This window comes from Thunnus thynnus, chromosome 10 (assembly GCF_963924715.1).
Source record: "Thunnus thynnus chromosome 10, fThuThy2.1, whole genome shotgun sequence".
Lineage (NCBI taxonomy): Eukaryota > Metazoa > Chordata > Actinopteri > Scombriformes > Scombridae > Thunnus > Thunnus thynnus.
Window position 1 is genome coordinate 33,679,005 of NC_089526.1, and position 21,857 is coordinate 33,700,861.

Genomic DNA, 21,857 nt, shown 5'->3' on the forward strand with positions numbered 1-21,857 from the left:
GCAATTTTCTAGTAAAGTCAACTAATTCAGGATAAGAGTGTAGATATACCACATGGTCTTGTTCTTTCTTCATTTTAGACAGAATTTTACTGTGTTTTATTGGATTCAACAGCCCATTGTCATTACATGAAATGAATTTTATTTTGCCGCTAGCCATACGTATTTATCTGTCAATGTATCATTGAAATTAGCAAAATAGAACATAACAGATCTACTCTGTGAAAGCAAGAACAAAGAAACGCAGATGAACAAATAGATAAAGTGTGATTCCAAGGCTGAGATCTCTAGTAGTTGACCCTGGGCTGAGAGGAAACGTCTAGCTGTGGGGGAAAGCCTCTCCTCCTGCAGCTCCCAAAAAAATTATGACAAAGTCTGTCATTACACAGAAAAGACTTTCCTGTGTATTCCACCCATGTATATATTCTCATTTAAATGGGGAAAAAGGAATCAATGCCAAAAATATATACAGTAACAAAAAGTTCATATTAAATGTGTATTTTTTAAGATGAATATAGCACCATCTATTTTAGGTTCTGTTTAGCTTAGCAGCACTTTTACAGTTAGTCAAAACTTCTAGCTATTATTGACCACAGCTTGTCTTCCCTGTCCCCAGAGGGTCATGGGGAGAGCACCCGCTGTGCTCTCTCGATGCCAAGCTCTGTAGTTTGGCGGATGTCCAGGATGTCCCAGAGTAACTTTTCCACAAACTCCACCACAGGCGACCACTCCGCTCCTTCAGGAACATTATATATCCTTATATTCTCCCATCAGGATCTCCCTTCTTGGTCAAGAAGTTTATCTTCTTGTTGGTTTATCACTTTTATCATCTTACTTTGCACCTTTTCAACATTTTGAATGCGGTCTTACACCTTTTCAAGTCATGTCTCTGGCTCCGCTTTCTTTTTGATTAATGTTGGTGAGCTTGAATTTCATTTTGTTTAGTTATTGTTCTGTGTCCTTGTGAAATTCGCATATCTCCTCTTATACTTCTGTTAAACTTGCCACATTGTTTGGATTAGCGTTAGCTGCAATCTTGTGTCTGTGTAGGAGAGCTGTTCTTCGTGTTTTCTCCATTTGCTGGTTCTTTAACAGTGCTTTTTTTAATTTCTTTTTTTATTGCTTTGTTTTATTTATTTGTATGCTTCTTCCCCATTCTTGCCCGACACAGTTCAAGTATTATTGAGAAATTTTGTATTTGACAGCTTGAAGGGGCGAAGTAAGTGTTTTTTCCAAGGAGTTATTTTAGCTGCCATTCGGGAACCGGAACCCCATGATAAATAGTTTTTTAATTCTGAAGTTTGTGAGCAGGACTGAAAGTAAATTTCTTTTACTTTTATCTTTCATTGAACTAAAAATTAAAAACTCCTGCACACTGTCTCGCTTATTGGTTTATTACATTTCTGTCAGATATTCATCAGGTATATGAAGGTCAAACATGTTAAAACTTTCTATAAAATCCCATCATAAGACAGTATGATGCAAAGCTTTAGCTTTGTGGAATGTAAATGGAGCTTTCATGTGCTGTTGGACGAGTGTCTCAGCCTCTTCTTTGTACTGTTCTGGATAGACGTACCACATGACAACACCTGAGGGATTGATGGAGAGTGTCAACTCTGTTGTGGCATTCAACCCCTTCACTGTCGAGCCAGTAAACACATCGTAGGCCTAAAAAGGAACATGAAAGAGAATATGTAAGGCTGAAGGAGACAAGGTAATTCACATTTGATGATTTGAGTTATATTTCACCAAATAATGTGTTTAAATTGGATAAATAAGCTACTTCATGAAATGAAATACTAAGACAGCATAGTAGAGTGGCTGAGCTGGAGATAAATATCAGTTTGTCTGGTTTGTCTCTGACTGCTGTTGGATGGATTTATGACTGCTGCTGGGCATAATGTGAAATGTGAAATTTGTTATTAAATCATGCCATATATATATGATGAAGGCAGCAGGATGTCTATGAAAAATAAACAAGTACCTTTCCTTTACCACACACTGAGCTTGCACATTTGATGGAGGTGACGTTACTGATGTTTGGGGACAATCAGACCTCAGAGAGGTCAAATTCTCTGTTTCTCTCTCAATACCAATCATAGATGAAGAGTATCTAAACATCTGTTGTATTCAAGCAAGTTTTACAGTACCAACAGAAGTCGTGTTATTTTCTGTAGCAGGCTTCTGAAACATGTCATCAATTCAAAATTATGTTTATTAGTAATTTTCATAAAATTAGGAAAAGTTGAATGTCAAGTTGATCATGTTTTTGGAGAGATTTAAGACGGCCAGGGGTGCCCAGAACAGAAGATTAGGATTAATATACATATCATAAATTGTATTTTATACCTTTTGATTTTATTCACATTTATATTTTGTAGCTAATAGTGAGTTTTTTGTCAGTATATAATAAGTAAGTATAATAAGTGACTGTCAGTCTGTGTGTCCAGACAATGGGGAGAGTAGGCAGAATATTCATAACACACCCACATCAGGATCAACACACCCTGCTCAGCAACGTGTCAGGGCAAGACAGAGAACACACAACTCCAGTGATTACACGCAGCATTATCACCCATTACCGCCAGTTTACTGCAGTTAGACTAGCAGCCTCAGTGCTGATCTCAGTTTTCAGTCAGTGTCCATGTAGGTCATGACTAAAATGATGTAGAGACCATAGACTGTAAAAAATATGGACGTAGTCACTGTGACGGCACCCATTGGTTTGCGAACTGCTGTTTTGAAGCCTCGAGGATAGCGATTTGACCATCGCCATCTTGGATTTGGCCGTCGCCATGTTTGATTTTTGGAGCCAGAAGTGACCATATTTGGACGAGAGGGTGGAGCTGACCATAGCGCTAGCTGCTAGCTTGGTTAGCACGGTGCATTTACAATCCATGGTTAACAGTGATAATGCTAATGCTAATTTTTGCTAGCGAAAAACAGGCCTAAAACCATTAAAACAAAATGTACTCACCGGAAAAACTGATCATCCGACTCATTGATTGGTCTTTTATTACAACCAAACAAGACTGAACAAGATTGTTTTTAGGCGACCACAATGTTACAACTGACTAAATGAACTGAAAACATACTGTGAAATAGCAGCAGCTACACCTATAAGCAATGGTTACATAACATAAGCAAAGCTGTGGCAGTGGTAGCGCCTTGTCAATCACAACGTAGCCACGCCCTAAAGCATACGCTGCTTTATCGCCTATTTTACTCTTAAATGGGACCATAATTTACAAAATGAATATCATGCTGTATTGAAGAAGACTTGAAACTAGCAATTGAGACCATAAACTCATTAGGAAACAGTTTACTGAGGTAATAAATCAAGAGAGAAGTAGGGTCATTTTCTCATAGACTTCCATACAATTGGACTTCCTTTTGCAGCCAGTGGAGTCGCCCCCTGATGGCTGTTAGATAGAATACAGGTTTTTGGCACTTCTGCATTGGCTTCATTTTTCGGCCCTGGAGGTTGCTGCTTGGTAGAGACGTATTATGTCTAGACACCTGTATACTGTATGTCTATGTTCACGCATACTATGCTACCGTGTTCTGTTGTATTCTGTTATTTCATATATACACATTTATATAACATATATACATGTGTAATTTTTTCACATTATGGGGGATTATATTCATCATGTGTAAATACTAATTTAAAAATAAATATGAATTATTCATATATTATATCTACTGTGCCACTTTGATGTCTGTGTTATCATGTGATCTGATATTGAAATATCAGATCACATGATAACAATGCATGTGATCTGATATTGAAATATCAGATCACATGCATTATATTTATGCCCAATGGTTTTGAGTCAGGTAATGTAATCTGATTTTGTTTGATTGATTGATTGATTATCTGTTGATGTTATGTTTCCTGTACATGTTCCTTCCTGCTTTTCTGGTCTGTTCCTGTTCTGCTGTAGAGCTAAATCTCCCTCTTGGGGATCAACAAAGTTTTCTCTTATATTTTTAGAAACTGACCAACAGTGCAACAACCAAACATATTCAAAAAAAAAAAAATCATATAGAAGCAGCTGGAGCCAGAGAATGCTTGGCATTTTTTCTTGGTAAATAACAGAAGCAATTAATTTTTCAAATTGTTGATTCATTTTGTGGACTGATTAATAAACTAATCATTTCAGTATAAATGCGAAAACACAGGGAAAGATACAGAAGGTTTACAAACCTCATAGTTGCCAGCATCATAGTTGAGTTTAGCCAGGGAGGTATGGTAGCGGTAGGGCATGTCTGTCCGTCGACTGAGGAACACAAGGGCACTGGCTGAATGAACCAGAGGCCTCCAGTACACCTCAATGTGACTCTTCTCCTGTTCAACAACACACACATTGTAAAAAGAAAAATATGAGCATGATGTTTAAAGACACAAACCCTCCTCTCACCACACTGTCAACAATGTTTTAGTGTAAATAAACTGATGTCTGAATAACGATGATAACCTGCAGCAGGCGTCTTCCCTGGATACCCATGGGGTCCTGGTTGATGGCAATGGCCACTTTGTTTTGCAGGATGGCCCGTGCGCTGTTGTCCAGGTTTCGAAGGTCATTAGACATGATGAGAGGTGCAGCCATTATAGCCCACAAAGCCATCTGAGAGCGAGCCTGGTCCAGGCTGAGACCAAAGTTTCCAATGATGAGCTGAGGAGAGATTAGAGGTATGTGAGGATTTTTCATGCAGGACTTTTACTTGCAATGGAGTATTTTTACATTGATGTATTGGTACTTTTACTTAAGTAAAAGATCTGAATACTTCTTCCACCACTGACTGCCACACAGCACTCAATCATCTCCTTGTTTTCCTCATCTACTCTAAAACACAAGACTGTTGTTTCAGATATGTCCCACATTTTTGAAAAGCAACATCTTTACATGTGAAATGTGTGGATGGAAGGTCAAAACACAGCGGAAAAGATGTGTTGTCAAATCTATGTACCTTAATGTGGCCTTGGGCAAAGCTAATGTTACACGGATAGGTTTACTTTATCCAAACTCTGTCCCGTAAGCAAGCTAGTTTTTCTTGTAAGTCGGCAGTGTAAAACCAAATGAATCAAATACAGAAATACAGTAAAGAAAACCTTAAATGTGTTGACACACTGAGATACAGCAGTTAGGGCTATGATTGTCTCTATGATCACTTGAGTGATGTCATACAGATCAATAATGAAGACAAATCCATCAGACCATGTCAGGGTCATTCCATCGTCCAGGCCCCGCAGCTGGCTGCAGATCATCCTGGTTGTTGGCGAACCATTCAATGATGCCTTGCACACTGTCCCATGAGTCCTGGATATCATCATAATTCCTCCACAGGTGACAAATATCCCCCAGCAGAGAGTAATTCACCTGGTAGAAAAAGGGAAACCGACTTGAAGCGTGCACACAAAAGTATTGTGCAAGCCATAACACCAATCATTAAGTCAATAATAGTGAATCCATTTTCTTTTTCATTTCAGAGTCTACAGCCATGCTAGCAGCTCTGTGAGGCTATGCTTAGGCACAGCTGCCGTGCTTTGAGCTAAATGCTAACATTAACCTTTGAACATGTTAACATGTTGATTTTTAGTATAGGCACCATCTTAGTTTACATGTTAGCATGCTTACATTTGCATATGCACAAAAAAAAACAGTACAGCTGAGGCTATGGTGACCAGATGTCCCGGTTTGTCCACAATTGTCCCAGTTTCAGGCTGGGTGTCTCGAGTCCCGACAAATATCTCTAAAACACTAAAATGTCCCAGTTTTATTACCTAGCCCAGTATAAAAACATAAACAATACACGAAATGTCTGAATTCAACACTGATTTGTCTGTACCTGTGTCAATCAATCAGTGTGTCGTTGTCAAGGCTGTTGCAGCCTATGGCGCTTGTGGCTCTCTCTGACAGAACCTGTCAGTATGCTAACAGTTAGTTATCAAGCTGAAGAGAGAGCTGGTCTTTTATACAGAGCACCAGGAGGCTTCCTCCTCCCTTTGTTAAGTACCAGGCAACAAAAATGCTACATTCTGCACACACTGCAAGAGTACATTTTCAGTCACGCATGGTGGAAACACCGATATGAAAGATCATATGAAGACGGCCAAACATAAGTGGTGGTTTCCCTGAGAGCTGAGAGCTCCAGAAAAGAAACTCTAATGAAGAAGAAAGACTGCAAAGCGTAAAGCACCTGGCAATCCTCTCTACAGCTCTTTCTTGGTTTTTGTTATTAACGAGGTGCAATTGTGATTTAATGTTTTGATGTTTTAATCTTTGTAAACTGACGACCAGCTTGTGGCATAGCATTGTCAAGATGTAAGTTAAAGTTATTTTTATGTGCCACAAAGATACACTGACAAATACCTTGGTGGATTGTGAGAGACAAAACATAATTTTTTCATCTGCTGTGTTGCTGTCCATGGTGTTGAAAGGTGCACTAAGCACTGAAATAATTGTCCCTCATCCTTATGAAAACCCCTATGGTTCGTGTGTAACTGATTAATGTAGCCATAGCCTATGAATTTCATCAAATCATTCCCATTTATTATTTTTGTTCTGTTGGCTCTGTATCTCCTACCTGTATGTCATCTGGGGTTTGTGTGTGTGTTCAGCGTAGCTACGCAGGTGTGTGTACACACGCACATGGGTCAAAACTCTATTCAACTGATAGAGAGGTAGGCTGCATCAACTGAAACTCACTGATAAACTTTTTTTTTTATTCATTAGATGTGATACTAATGTGATCTAATGGTTGTATCTTGTTCTATGTCATATCAGTTCCATTCTTTGTAAACCCTGCCGATATTTGTGATCGCTAACCACAGTTTTTAATAAAATTACATTTGGAGAAATTAGGCGACCGTTAGAGTGCCGAGTTCATTGCCAAGTTAGCTTAACAACTGCTGTATTTGCGGTCCTTCTATGTTAATTGTATATGTTTTCTTCTTTCTGTCAGGGGAGCCAAGCACACACACACACACACACCACCAGCTGATGTTTTTGTTACTTTGTATGTATTTTACCAGATCACTACTAAAGCCCTGAGACCCAGCGCTGCCTCTTGTCTCTTAATTGAAATGCCAGGAACACAACACAGAACATCATAGGCGTACCCAATCCGGCTACATATGCTAGTATGTCTACAGATCTTCATCTTATCAAGTCAATTAGTCTGTAAATGAGTTCAAAAAATTGTTTCTATAAAACAAGTGAAAAACGCATTAATATAAAACCAGTTTGTGTCAAAAAGTTTCTAGCTTCAGTGCAGCAATCGCCTTAATTCAGTCTTGTTTCAGAATATTAGCACAGTTTTATCCAGGTCTCAGTGACCCAACAACTTGGTTTGACAGTGATGTAGTGATGACACTCACACTAGGTGGAAGTCCTCCCAGATAAGCAGGCCAACTACAGGAGTAGGCCATAGGTCTGCCTGTAGCGTTCAAAGCCATGGACATTAAAGGATAACCTGTGCAGCACAAGGAAAACACTCCATAATCTCATGTGGCTTCTTGTAAGAAACAATTTTAGCTTTTCAATTACATCATTCTGTGCATGCAACTACAAATCACAACATGCTCTAAAGGTTAGCAGAAGCTCTTACCCAGCATTTGTTCTACAGGATTTGAGTTACACCCATCAAACTTCAGATAGTCTACCTCCCAGCTGGCAAAGGTCTGGGCATCAATCTCAATTTTATCCAGTGTGGTACCGGGAAAGCCCATACATGTGTAAGTGCCCATGTCTGCATAGATGCCAAGCTTCAGTCCACGGTCATGGATATACGACGCAAGTTTTGCAATACCCCCTGGGAACCTTGAGGAAAGTAAGCACACACTGTTTCTTTATAAGGAACAAACTAAAACATGATGCATAATATAGAGATGTTTAAGTTGGATAGGGCCAATTTACACATAAACTTTCCTTTACACTTCTCCAAGTACAGTATATCAAGATAAACAATCTGACTGTATTCGTCCTGGTTTTATGGCACCAGACACAAATCTGGGTAGGCATTAGAAGATGGCATTAATACTCCTAAAGGTGATTGCTAATCACCAACAACACCACAAGAGGAAGAACCCTTTCTGGATATCCTGTTTAGCTAGCTACATAATAACTAACCATGAACACAATGATTCCCAGCATGGGGGTCAAGACCAATAAATCTAATGGTATGCAAGATGATTGAAGGGTGAGATGAACTCCTAAACTGATGCGGACAGTGGATGTGTATGTGGCTCTGTTTAGACTACATTATGTGTCTGCATGCACAATCGTGTTCACACAAGTTTGTCAGCACATACTGTCACAAAGACCCGCCCATTATATTAATCTTTGTGGGTTTTCTTGTGAATTACTGGATAATCTTATTCCTTCAAGGTCTCTAAATAATATTTAAATAAAACAGGGAAAAAACACTGGTTGACCTGGTCCTAATTCATAAACATATACAACTGGTGAGCATAGGTCACAAGCAGACATGGGTAAGTTTCAAGTGGTTATAAGCTAAAAAGCTTGGAAATCACTTAACACACACAGACAGATAAATTCAGTATTGTTAAAGCAGGAAGCCACTTATCCACAGCAGCGCTTACTGATGTAAATACACTTGGCTTGGAGAGACAGATGCATTTACACAGCTACTCCTCTAAAATGCTTCTCGGTTGCATTTCCACTTGTCTTTTTAATAAGCAACAGCTATCATATCTGCCTAAGAATGAAAACTGGCTGTTGAACAGCAGATTCTGTCTACTGAAATCTTTCAAAGCAAAACTGTACTTCAGGAGGTCATCAGAATAATTTCAAATATTTAACCTGAGTCACTGCTCCAGTGGCTTCAAAACAAATAATTTACAGTAATGGAAGGTGAGAGAACACAGACATGCTGAATCTGCAAAGTGAGGAAAGTAGACCTGCCTGGAAGGTTCAGGCTGCAGCCTCCCCTGCTCATCTCTCAACCTGGACATCCAGCAGTCATCTATGATTACATATTCATAGCCCAGCTCCTTCCAGCCATCCTCAGCCAGCCGGTCTGCCATGTCTCTGAACAGACCCTCACTGTGGACAGGATGGACAGAGGACAAGAATACATGAAACATGTTTTTTTTATAGTCAGATTTTTTAAACCCAACTGAAATCACATTTAGTCAACCTCTTTTCCAGTTTAAAATAATGTTGTGTTTTTTAATGCATTGTTAATAGTTAATTATTACTGTATAGTAGTTGATTATTACTGTAAATATTACAAATGCTCCTTTTGGTCTCAGCCAGCTAGAAGGGCACCGTAAACTACAAGTCATGGACAGACCGTGTGTTGTCTGCAGTGGTACTGAAGAGTAAGAACCACACAAGCATCTAACCAGACCAAAGTGACATTTGCAGGTATGTTTACGTGCCATTTTAATGTGCTTCAGCTGAGCAGCTAATTAGCTATCTAGTCTGATAACTGACATCAGAAGTCTACTTTTCCACAGCATTTGTTTGTTTGGGCCTGTCTGTACATGTATCACCACAACAATTTCTATCTACCAGAATTTCGGCCATTTCAAATTTTTAACAAACACCTTCTACATTTTAGACATGTGACTCAATTTTACAGATCTAGTACATAACAAAAACCTTAAATGCACATATTATCTCTATGGAATTATAAGATGGTTTCGTGGTTTGTTTAATTAGTTATCATAAGAAAACGACTTTGTCATCCTAAGATAATGAATCTGTATCTCAAGATAATGATCTTGAGATAGCAGGGTAGGAAAACTGAAACCACAGCAATTCAACTTGTGTGCAAGTTGCTACAGCAACATGATAAATGATATACTGAATATTGCCAGAATTAAGTGGTCATGAGTGTGACTCATTTGACATTTTGCACAATTCATGCCAATATGCCCAGATACATTTTGGGAATTCTCCAAAAATCAACATGATTGCCTATTATCATCTGGATCTAGATGAATATTAAACACTAAATATGTGCATTTGGCTAAGGCTATCACTATTACTAAGCCTATAAATACATCTGTGTAAATATTCAACTTCCCTCAGTATCACCAAAGTAAATACAACCAAATACTTGCTCAGCAGTCATAGTGAGAATTTTGTCACATACTTTCATGTAAAACTGCTTCGACAGCAAAAAGATGAAAAAATATAGTGTTCATTTTCAAAAGTCTTTACACCTATATTTCAAAACACTGTTCTTTATTGATCATTACATTGTAACTGGCATGGGTGTCCTGTGCATGTGGTTTGACAGAAAGCACAATTCTTTGTTCCAGCCCCTTCTGCAGCAAACAACTCTCATCATTATTGCACAACTCTGTGCAACACTGTGGTTATAGTCTCCCTCGACATTGGTGTCTACCTCAGTCCGCTGTGTTGTTAGTGATTAAGGCTTCAGTATCTTTGCCCAGAACATCCTGTGTAAACTAATTAGAGAAATTTCCCAATTGATCGTACCTGATACAGTTCTCTGGGTCATCAAAACAGTCAATATCACAACGAAAGCGTTCCCAGGCCATCCATCCCATCGGGGGAGTCCTCATCAAACCGTTATCCAGGGCCACAGTCAGTGAGGTCAGGGCCAGCAGGAGCTGAGTTACTGGTAAGGGCCCCATTTCTAAAAGAAGAAACTAGAAAAATGAAAGCTCTGCTTAACATTTACACACATACACCTAGCATACATACAGACCTTTATTCTTGTCACGGTGGTTTAAGATTTACTTGTTAGTTTTATGTTTTTGGCCAGATATTTTAAGATTTTAACATAAAGTCTGTATTTTGCAAAACTGTTGAACTGACAGTTCAACAGCTTTCAGTGTTGCATACAAACTAACAATTCAACTTCAATATTGTACTTAAGTGGTGCAAATTCCTTTAAAAAATTGCAATTATTTAAATTCCTGAAAACCAACTGACATACAGTGAACCTGGGACTTTTGAAGGCCCTAAGGCAGTTGCAGCCTTGGACACCTGCCTTATCACCTGTCATAATTTGAATAAGAGAGAACAAGTGATCATAGGTCAGGTGCATAAAAAGACTCATAACAAGCCTCAATCATGTAACTTTCCTCAGATGACGAGGAAGAGGCTTTCTGCTGCATTGTAACCCAAAAAAAATGCATGCTTGGACTTGAAGTTTGATGAGTTAAGCGAATGATCAGTTGGACAACAAAATTTGAACTCATGCATATAAAAAGCAAGACTTATATAATTAATAATTTTATAATTAATCTAAGATACAGGTAACTTAAACTGAGATATTTTACAGTGTTCAACAACATAAAAATAATCATGGGAACATACTGCTCTGCAGAGAGAGCAAAACAAATGCTGCTTGGCCACAGAAAAAAAAGAACAAGTGTTACTAAAGCAGCTCGGTGAGAAAAGGAACACTCAAGCAGCTGAGATCCTGTTCACTAAACACACACACACACACACACACACACAGCAGTACCACTGTTGTCTCTAACATTACTGAAAAACTGAAAAATGCCTCTCTCACCTGTTTACCTGAAGCTGGCCACTGATCTAAACAATCATTATTGTTATTGCAGGCACATGACTGCTTTCTCCTCTTCCTGTATTTCCCCCTGAGCAGCAAGATTTACCTCTTCCTGGTAAGATAAGCTGAGAATCACGTGACTGCTCTGTGTCACATGATCAGAAAACAGGAAACAGGTTGAAGAGGCAGAAACATGGTGCAGAGGTGATATGTTGAATTGCATATTGTTGACATTTTTATACTTTTGTAGTTTTCACTCTTTTGTTTGTGCATGTATTCAATGTTTGTGTAGTTTTTTTTCATCAGAGATTGTTTTCATTTGCTTTTTTGTAGTCAATAGACCTATAATATATCCACCTTAATAAAACATGAACCCCCAAATTGAGAGACAGTGGTTGAAAGTAACTAAGTACATTTACTCAAGTATTGTAATTAAGTACAGTTTTGAGGTACTTGTATTTTACTTGAGTATTTCCATGTGATGCTACTTTATACTTCCACTCCACTAAATTTCAGAGGGAAATATTGTACTTTCCACTCCACTACATTTATTTGACAGCTTTAGTTATTTTTCAGATGAAGATTTGACACAATGGATAATATAACAAGCTTTTAAAATACAACACATTGTTAAAGATGAAACCAGTGGTTTCCAACCTTTTTGGCTTGTGACGTCTTACAAAAAGCAGTGTGTAGTCGGGGTCACATTTCACATGTCTATGAGTTGTTAACAGCTTCACCAAATAGTGATTTTTCCCTCTAAACTTCTCACATGCTTTCATTTCAATAAATGTTCAAATGATCCAATATTTCAGCAAAAATCAAAGATTAGAGAAAAAGTCCAAAAAAGTGAAAACAGATTTGTGTATCAGAACTTTGTTTTTTCTTCTTTCCTCTCCCATTAATCATCTCACGACCCCTCAGATTTATCTGCTGACCCTTTGGAGGGGCCCGACCCCTAAGTTGAGAACCAATAGACTAAACTAGCTAACTGTATATAAAGTAGTGTAAACTAGCTCCACCTCCAGCAGCTACAACAGTAACATGCTGCTCTAACACTGATGCTTCACTATTAATAATCTAATGATGTCATATATAATAATATATCAGTCAGAGGGACCAAACCACTACTTTTACTGCAATACTTTAACTACATCAAGCTCATAATACTTATGTACTTTTACTGTAGTAGGATTTTGAATGCAGGACTTTTACTTGTAATGGAGTATTTTAACATTGCTATATTGGTAATTTTACTTAAGTGAAGGATCTGAATATTTCTTCCACCACTGCTGGGAAGAATAACATCACTGTGTTTAGAACATTTTCATAGAAATCTTTCAGTGACTCATAGACTTTCGAATATTGAAGTGATTCATTTTCTCTCTAGTAAAATGGCAGGTAGAGTACTGAGAGTTTTGTTTCCTTAGGATTTTACAGTTGAATTTCTTCATCTGGAGGTGCAGACATACAGCAGTTCACCATGAAAACAGGTTTTGCTACATTCTGTCTCATACTACATGTATTTCATCACATGTAGGTGATACTGCCATGAATGGAAATTCCATTAATCAGTTAGTGCAGGTATTTCCAAGACAAAAAAGAAGAGCACAGAAAAGTGTAGAAACAAACCCAAAAGCAGCAGGAAATGAAAATGTGGGCTGCATGTTTGTGTATGAGAGACATAAACAATATGAATTTAGCTCTATTCTCATATAAGTTTAGTCAACGTGATAGCAGCGTTTGTTCTTTGAGGGAGATCATGAGGTAGGTGCTTGGACACCATCTGGCTCCCATGTGGGCATGTGGCTATATCCAGGTTTGCTGTCAATAAATGGAATAATAAATATTAATAAATAGAAACTACAAATTCACTTCACTCATAAAGTTGCAATAGAACATCCTACAATAAAGATTAATAGCCACTTAACATTGCTTAAAGTGATAACTGTACATTAAATTCAACATCTTGGTGTCAGTAGAATTAAGTACTGACTACTCACCCATGAAATTATGCCTTGTGCCTTGGTTTTGGCATTTTTCTCTACAGAAAAACTAAATGCAGCACATACTGTAGGTCTGGTGTTCTCTCCTGCAGAGAGCTGATACAATTCTACTAATATAGCCTGGAGCTGCCAGCCTCCAGCAGAGATGAGGAGTGGGCTACAGAGGTCTGGTAACTTCTTTCTAACTCCAGTATGTACAGTCAAACATTTTTTTCATGTTCATGAATGATGTATTATAATACTTGATAAATTATATTTGCATAAGTCAAGATTAAGAGTCAAGATTAAAACTAAACTATCTTTTCTTACTTTTCATAAAGACTTTTGTCTCTTTCATAACTTATGGAGAAAACAAATTCTAAAAGAGAGCAGAATCTGACTGCTAAGTTTGGTATACACTTCTGTCAACCCTTTGTTGTCTTTTTATTTATTTCTCCTTTTGTTGTTGTTTTTTGATCATTATTATTTTACTGAACTTTTATTTAGCTCTGTGTGGTGCCTATAAATCTGTACACTTATTTTTCACGTATGCAGTAGCACTCCTGCAACACTTGTAAAGTAAATCTGGAGTTCCTCTTTAACTTGTCCTATCTGTATTTGTATGTTGAAAGATTACAGAAAATGATAGTGTTGACAATGTAAGACTGTTGTATATGATATTAAAATGAAAACACTTATCAATGATCATTTAATTCCCTCAATTGCAGTGCCAATTTATCTGTTCTTTAAATATAGATCTTTAAACGGATTTTATGAGGTTAATTCTAATGTGTCGACAGTGTTGGAACCTGATGGGTTCTCTTGGGAGAAGTGAGAGCTTTAATATGCTAGTGGCAACATGAATGGAGTGGCTGGTTGTTTAACTGATTGAACTGGTCCGTTCGTCTTGCCAAGGAATGTGAGAGAGAGTTTTCGTGTGAATGTTAGAATTTGAGAATAATGTTATCTTAGTCTTGCAAGATATCAGTGTACAACTTAGGATGTATCATGGACCCACATGAGAACTGTGCTCTTATTATTGGTGGCATGTCTTTTAAATGGCGGTCCCTTTGCTGACCAAAAATAAATCAGAGAAATAAAAATATTCAAAAAAATTCAAAAATATTTATTTATGTAAAAAGGTTCTGACATTTTGTTCTCTTGTCTTGTTCTCAAGATAAGTATCTCGACAACTTATGTATACAGACATGAAATATTTTACAGCAGTACAGTTTTTGTAACACACTAAAAGTTTAACTTCTGTCCGTTTTTTACCAAGACCCTCTTTGTCCCATCTTATTCTTTTTTACAAGCTCATTCTGAAGTCTCATCAACTCTTCCACTCTGGAGCTAAATCGCCTGAATGACTGTCCCATTCAGATAAATGTTTGACCTCTGGAGTAAATAGATTTTTGACCTTTGCAGATACATGCATGGATCCTAGCTAATTAAGCCACCCAGGTTCTCAAAAATATGTGTAATTCAAATATGTAGTGTTCACAATATATGTTAAAAGACAGGCTTTGGATTTCGTGATATCTCTGTTACATTAGTTTTAGACAATGTATTAGTCTGTCTCTCAATACTTTCTGATCTCACTGAAGGTGTAAATCTGCAAATATGCCTCAAAGATATATGGTTTCATTTTTTTAAGTCTTAGTAATGTCCTAAAATAGCTGGTCACTGTAGTTTTTAGAAAATGTTATTCAAACAGGACGAAATACTGCATTTGTTGGGGACTATTTTCAGCAACGGATGAATCCATATTTGGTGTGCTAGTGAGTATTTCTGGCGGCAGGACAGTGTGTGGGATTGAATTTAAATAAACTAGCTTGTATGTTCATGGTTCATGAAGGAACATGTCACCCAGTGCAACAGTGTGACTCATTGATGTGTTTTTAATAGTTTTTGGACAACAACAGAGCTCTATGGCACAGAGGAATAAGATATATCAGGCTTTGATCCACACACAATACTTGTAAGTAGATTAATTCATTGTCAGTTTGGGTCTGCACATGAGATTTGGTGAAGAAAAACTTTAAATACCATCAGACTCATTCTTTAAAGTGTAAAGCAACTAAAAACAGGTCACTAGTACCATTGACAAACTGGCAACTCAGTGCATCAACACGAGGCCTATGGGATCTAAACGTCTGTTGTGTCAGAATGGATTGGTCATAGCAAAGACGTAGGCCACAGGCAACTGCAGTCCGATGTTGACAATATGCCATTTTCCCATGCCTAATGCTCCAATAACCAACCCTGCTAAAGTACCCAAAGTGCCTGGCCATGAGGACCACCGCCCCGCCATGGCTGCCACTGCACCCACTGACACCCCTACTGCCCCCACCACCCCCAGCAGTGCTCCAGCTTTCCCTCCTTCTCCCAGCACAGGAGCTAAAGTCTCCACCCCAGCCAGTAAACCCCCCGCCACCAAAGCTGCCCCCACTATGACTTTGCTGTCTCCAGCTGCTCGCCTCACCAGTGGCCCACCCACAGTAGCCCCCAGACCCAGCTGGCACAGCTTCGCCCCAAAGAAAGCTGTGTTCAAAGCTTCCAGAGAGGATTGGTGATTCATGCGAGCACTGATGGTTTCTCTGGACTGACTCTGCCCTGCCGCTCGCATCTTCATGGCAGTTGTTACAACCACCTGTCCAGCATGTAGGGTGAGCATGGCAATGACAAATGTTGCGAGCATTCCCATGCATCCTACCAACATCCAGAACTTAAAGTCAGATGACTTCAGAAGCAAATAAGCTATGATTGCAACCAAAGCCAGAAGCACTATAAACACAGACTGGTGGCCTCCATAACCAAACACCCCAAACCCTGATGTTACAATGGCAACCACTGTCATAGGGATCCCTGAGAAAGCCAAGAAGTCCACATGTTTGACCACCACTGTGTTGATCCAGTCTTGGATGGTTCTTTGCTCCATCTGTGCCTCTTCACTCTCTGTCTTCTTCTTCTCTATTTCCTCTCTCTGCCTTCGCTCAGCAACCCACGTCGTCATGTGCTCCTTCCCGCTGGTGTTCCCTCCCTTCTCCAGTGTCAGGATCTTCTGCTCTATCTGCACAGCCACTCTCTGTCTCTGCTGCAACTCTGTAATCTCAATCTGTTCCCTCTCCCTGACCCAATCTGCAGATCCCAGCGTGCAACAGGCCTCTCCCTGCTTCCAGAGGAGCTTAAATACAAAGTGCAGGGGTGGTTTGAGCACAGTGAAAATGCCTAGTGCCCACAAAAGGCCCACCATGCCGTAATTCTTCACAATCCATTCAATAGCGACCCCAAGTGTGGCTCCGCTGAGTGTTGTCCCGAAAGCGCCAGCCAATCCTGCTGATGCCCACAAGCCAGCAGAGTCAGTGTGGGACATTCCGCAGCTCCTCGTGGCCACAAACACTGAAGCTACTGCTGCTGCCAGAATCACACCAGCTACTACAGAGGTCATCGCTGTGGTCAGTGCTGTGGTTCCAATAAGAGTCCCCAATCCCAGAGCACCCACCATCCTGACTTCCTCTATCACTGGCTTCAGTAGACCAGATGAGGTCATCACAGACAAGGTCTTGTCCACTGGGTCCTCTGTGGCTCCAAGAATGCAGCCTCCCACTGCTCCCAGTGCAAACCCTACAGCGGCCTCCAATACAGGGCTCCGAGCTCCTAAAAAAATGACAAGAACAAAACTGTTTAACCATTTAAAATGATGTTGCATGTTCTTTTGTTTAATGGTAGCCTGTACTTATTATGTCCTTAATAATATTTTTCTGTGTGTGTGTGTGTTTTACGTCATTAGCAGGAGTAGAAGAAGATGGCATTACCGTGTCTGGACGCTTAGACTGTGATTTTACACGCTATTACACAATCTTGGACCATGGCAATCTAGCATTTTACTACACATTGTACAAAAAATGTGTTTGACAAATAAAGATGTATTGATTTTCTTGATTTCTTGATTTGATTTTGAGTGGTTGCTCACACGATAATATATGAAATGTAAAACCCTTCAAAGACTGGATAAAGGTTGAGTCTTTAATGCATTAAATGATGCAGAATAGCAAAATTCTTATTCATTCAATTCAAATGTACTACTTAATTACTTGAATGCCTTTTGGTAGAGATTTGTGAGTGAGTAAAGTCACCACGTGTTTGTCACGCATGACATGCATTGCCTGCGGCCAGAGACTCTCAACAGACCGGTTGACCAGGTTTAACTAGCAGAGACCACGCTGCATGATTTCTATCTGTTCACATTCTGCATGTGACTCCAACACTTAATGACGTCAAACTCTGGATGTAAGGGCTGAACAAGGGAACGAGAAACAATAGAATAAGGTAGGAATCATTTTCATGCTATTATTCTAACACCATAACATCAGTAAAAGACATAAAGGACATGAAAGCACCCAAAGCATAATGACAAAAGAAACACTTTTACACTGCTAACTGTCTTTTGTTAAGGACAATCAAAGCAAGACATTACACATCAGTCATTAACTCAGAGATAAATGTAGATGCAGATTTGGTAAGTGGGGATGTCTTTACCCAGTTTAGTCTGTCCCATATTGCTGAGATGGATAGCAAACTGAGGAATCCTCTTCCACTGAAGTTGTATCAGGCTTTCTACAGAACTGTCTCCAAAGGGACATGTGTGTCATGAAATGCAGTCCTCCTTTTTTCCTGTTTTTATGACAGCTGCCCATACAGGACACACCCACTACCAGTTTGTCCTTTCTGTATCCTCCCTCCAGGTGATCCTGTCCTAATCTCCACAATCTCTGCACCACACTGGTATTCAGTGTCACATGTGTGGCAGCATTCCTTTACTTATCTGTCATCTGTCATGGTTTCTCTACATCCTCTCTCATTGACTCCATCCTGTCAATCACTCTCTTACACCAGTTGTGAGCAGACTGCAGAAGATACTGAGTGATTTATCTTATGAAGTGCTGTCAGAGATAGTGGTGTTTCAGTTGAAAAGGTCATGGACTACATACTCATACAGAAAGCATTCAGAGTGCACATTATTTATTTATTTTAGATTTTAATAGAAACTGTCTTCAAACTTTGCAATAATAGGAAATCATGCTTATAATTTACAGTAAGTGAGCAAAGTTTATTTATATAACACCTTTCACAGACACCGGTCACAAAGTGCTTCACAGTCAAAGAAATAAAATCAAATACAATCAAAATAAATAAAAACAAAGACACCAGATAAAATATACAAGAAGAACAGGCATAACAGACAAATTAAAACATAAAAATACCACATGCTACCCAAATGTCTGTCTGAACAGATGGCTTTTTAGCTGTTTTTTTAGCAGTACAGATTGCACATCAGTAACGCTGTCCAACACTTTTATATTGTGGATTGCCACCACTAGTGGACACTAGCAGAGCTTATCTTGCACATGTGGTTTCCATTGCCTTTTGTAGACCTATTAATGCAAAAACTGTGAACATTTAGCATATTTTATATCCAATGTAACTTCTACATTATAAATTTTGAATAGTAGGAGGTAATGATATTTTCGGATAATGTGCATTTCCGAGCATTCACACTTTTCCAGAGATACACAGAAATTATAATTTACTACAATATTGTCACTCTTGTCCATAAGAGTAACAAGATCTGAACTAGAAGCTGTAGTGGGAAAAATATCAATAATTACAACAAAATCATTCTGAAGTATCTGTTTTAACATCACCACTAAATAAAAGAATGTTGTTTTTGCTCCATTAAAACATACATTAATCTATATTTTGAAACAAGTAAAATCCTGGTGATTATGAAAAAGTTATAAATAGACGTTATAGAAAAACAAAAGGATATAATTAGCATCCTCGGGACACATTAATTGCCTTCATTACTGCCATTAGGATTGCTATAGTAACTCCATAAAGTCCTTCAGAACCCAGAGCAGCTGTAAGGAGTCCAGCAGCCCCTAACACTGCGGTTCCCATCATCACCACACCAAGAACTGCAAAACTCAGTGCAGCCTCCAGTAACACAATCACTTCGCTTCCACTGACTTGTTCGATGGGAGTCTCTGAACTTTTCAGCAGCTCCTGGGCAAATGGCACAGCCAGAGGTACGACGATATTATTGAATGAGAATAAATCATTGTGAAGAGCCAAGAACACAACCCCAAACACCACCGCTGTACAAGACCAAAGCTGCTCTCCTGTTGACATGACGACAAGTCCAAGAGAGACCCCAGAAGCTCCAGCAAGGCCTGATATTAGTCCAAATACTCCTCCTGTACCAAAACACCACTCAATGAGACTGAGAAGAGGTATATGTTGGGCATCTACATCTAGAGTGTATAGGATCACAGCTGCAGGGACAGATATCCACAAAGACAGCGCTTCAGCTCTTTCTGCCTCCCTGAAACAAACTGACATCACTCCTAAAAGAGCACCAATCAGTCCAGTTAGCATCTCCAGCATGTACATCAAAGATTGGACTGTGTAAAAAGTTTCATTAAAAAATGGGTCTTCTTTAGAATAATTTTCAATCCCTCGTCCGAGGAGGAGTCCTGTCAAGAGTACCAGCAGAACAAAGCTGAGTGTTATGTATGTACTGGGCTTCCTGAAGGCTATTATATCAGTCAAGAAGCCCATCAGAAATCCTGTTGGGAGCAAAATGATGATGACAATAAATATTCCAAGTTTATTAGGATCAATAACCTGACCTGAGAAGACTCCAAGGTGCATTGTCATGAATGTCACAGCAAGAAAGGTCAGAATTCGTATTGGATTAGCTGCTACTTGCCGCTGTTGTTTATATATGAGGAATAAGGTGAGGCTGAGGACAAAGCCCATCACACAGAGACCTCTTAGTCCCAGAGTTATCATTGTCATGGAGGTTGATCCAAGGAGTGCTCCTGCAATTCCACATCCCATAAATGCAGTTAGCCCTACACAGCCTGTCTCCAAGAAAGGTCGAGTTTGCTGCTTCATCATAGCAGCACCAGATCCCATCACTATTCCACAGGCTACAGACAGGAAGGCCAGGGAAAGTCCAAAACACCCCAAGAGAGATGACAGTCCATCCAGACCTATGACTCTAACAAGACCATGAGCTTTAGGATACCAGGTCACAGCTATCACCTCCATTGCTTTCTCTGCTGCCAGGTTCAGTGCAAAGCTTGCAGCAGTCACCTTCAGCAGCACTCCCAGTATTAACTCTGGAGACACAAAGCAACATTTTTATTGACAAATATGTAATGTTCCCTTGTGCCTACATGTATGTAGCGGTATGTACTGTACACCATGAGTACAACAAATCACACTGTACACAGAAGAATTAAAGCGTACACTTCAGGCTGTAATCTAAATTGTTATCAACAAATCTAATCTTAGTAAGTCTCTCCATTGCCATATCCTCGCTAAATAACTTACCCATTCCGGTGGCTTTTTATTGGTCTGCACTCTACCAGTAAGCAAGTTCAAAAGTAAAACAAAAACTCAGTTGGTAAGAAGTTATGAGTAGGCTGAAAATGAAAGTGGAAGTTAAAATTTCACATATGACCAGTGTTTTAAAGGAGCCTGGCCCACAAAATATTTACCACTTAATCTCAAAGATGAACTCCTCATTTTATTATACCACCAAACTCTGCCCCCAAATCTGCTTTCTGTTTTTATGCCTCATACATCCATGACTTATAACTTAAAAAGTATCATTACATGTTACTGAGTTGTTTAATTAAAGGGATACTCCTTAGTGTTGCACTTCCAGATGGGGACCTCTCAAGAGACAGAGTGGGTAGTTAGCAGGCTGTTAAGTAGTTTTAGAGATCCTTACACATGACAACATTTTTGAGGTATGTCCTGCCTTGTGTTGACCTACAAAGCAAACATTATGCACATTTTACATCCTTTATATTAACTGTAACTTAATGTGTAAATGTATTCATATGATTAGTCCCATAAGGTATATATAAGTCATATGTATAAATAGCTGATGATATTTTTGGAAAAAGCACATTTCTAAGCATTTACATTTTTCTGGAGCTATAAAGACATTTATTATCATAGTAATTATAATTGACCATGATTCTGTCACATGCAGATCATTTTTTTCAGGATAGATTTATAAATCAAACGCATAAATCAATTTGAAAAATCTTTGTAATCAGGTAAAGTGATGACTTTATTAGTGTTCATGGAACACATCAGTTGCATTCGTTACTGTAATTCGGATGGCTAGCATAACTCCCAGAAGTCCTTCAGGTCCCAGACACAGCTATACAAAGCCATAGACACAGCTATACTACTGGGTAGCAGTAACTCTTTTTACAAAAAGGCCCCCAACTCTTCCCCCAATACCAGTACTGCATAATAACAAAGTCA

At 39.0% G+C, this 21,857-nt stretch overlaps 2 protein-coding genes across 3 annotated transcripts; both read right to left on the reverse strand.

Moving 5' to 3' along the window:
• Positions 1-1,375: 1,375 nt before the first annotated feature.
• Positions 1,376-11,672, reverse strand: LOC137191993 (alpha-N-acetylgalactosaminidase-like). 2 transcript variants are annotated; one of them, XM_067602526.1, is made up of 9 exons: positions 11,521-11,672; positions 10,476-10,648; positions 8,928-9,068; positions 7,612-7,823; positions 7,382-7,476; positions 5,220-5,381; positions 4,479-4,676; positions 4,208-4,348; positions 1,376-1,665 (listed from the first exon to the last, which is right to left on the reverse strand). In XM_067602526.1, exons 2-9 carry the CDS (start codon positions 10,631-10,633, stop codon positions 1,462-1,464), a joined length of 1,311 nt encoding a protein of 436 aa, XP_067458627.1. In that variant the 5' UTR covers positions 10,634-10,648; positions 11,521-11,672; the 3' UTR covers positions 1,376-1,461. The 2 variants fall into 2 exon arrangements, with proteins under 2 accessions (XP_067458627.1, XP_067458626.1); XM_067602525.1 differs by having other exon boundaries at positions 10,476-10,635; positions 11,521-11,668.
• A 3,994-nt stretch (positions 11,673-15,666) lies between these two features.
• Positions 15,667-18,140, reverse strand: LOC137192025 (uncharacterized). The gene is made up of 2 exons (XM_067602589.1): positions 18,045-18,140; positions 15,667-17,162 (listed from the first exon to the last, which is right to left on the reverse strand). Exons 1-2 carry the CDS (start codon positions 18,061-18,063, stop codon positions 15,667-15,669), a joined length of 1,515 nt encoding a protein of 504 aa, XP_067458690.1. The 5' UTR covers positions 18,064-18,140.
• Positions 18,141-21,857: the final 3,717 nt, after the last annotated feature.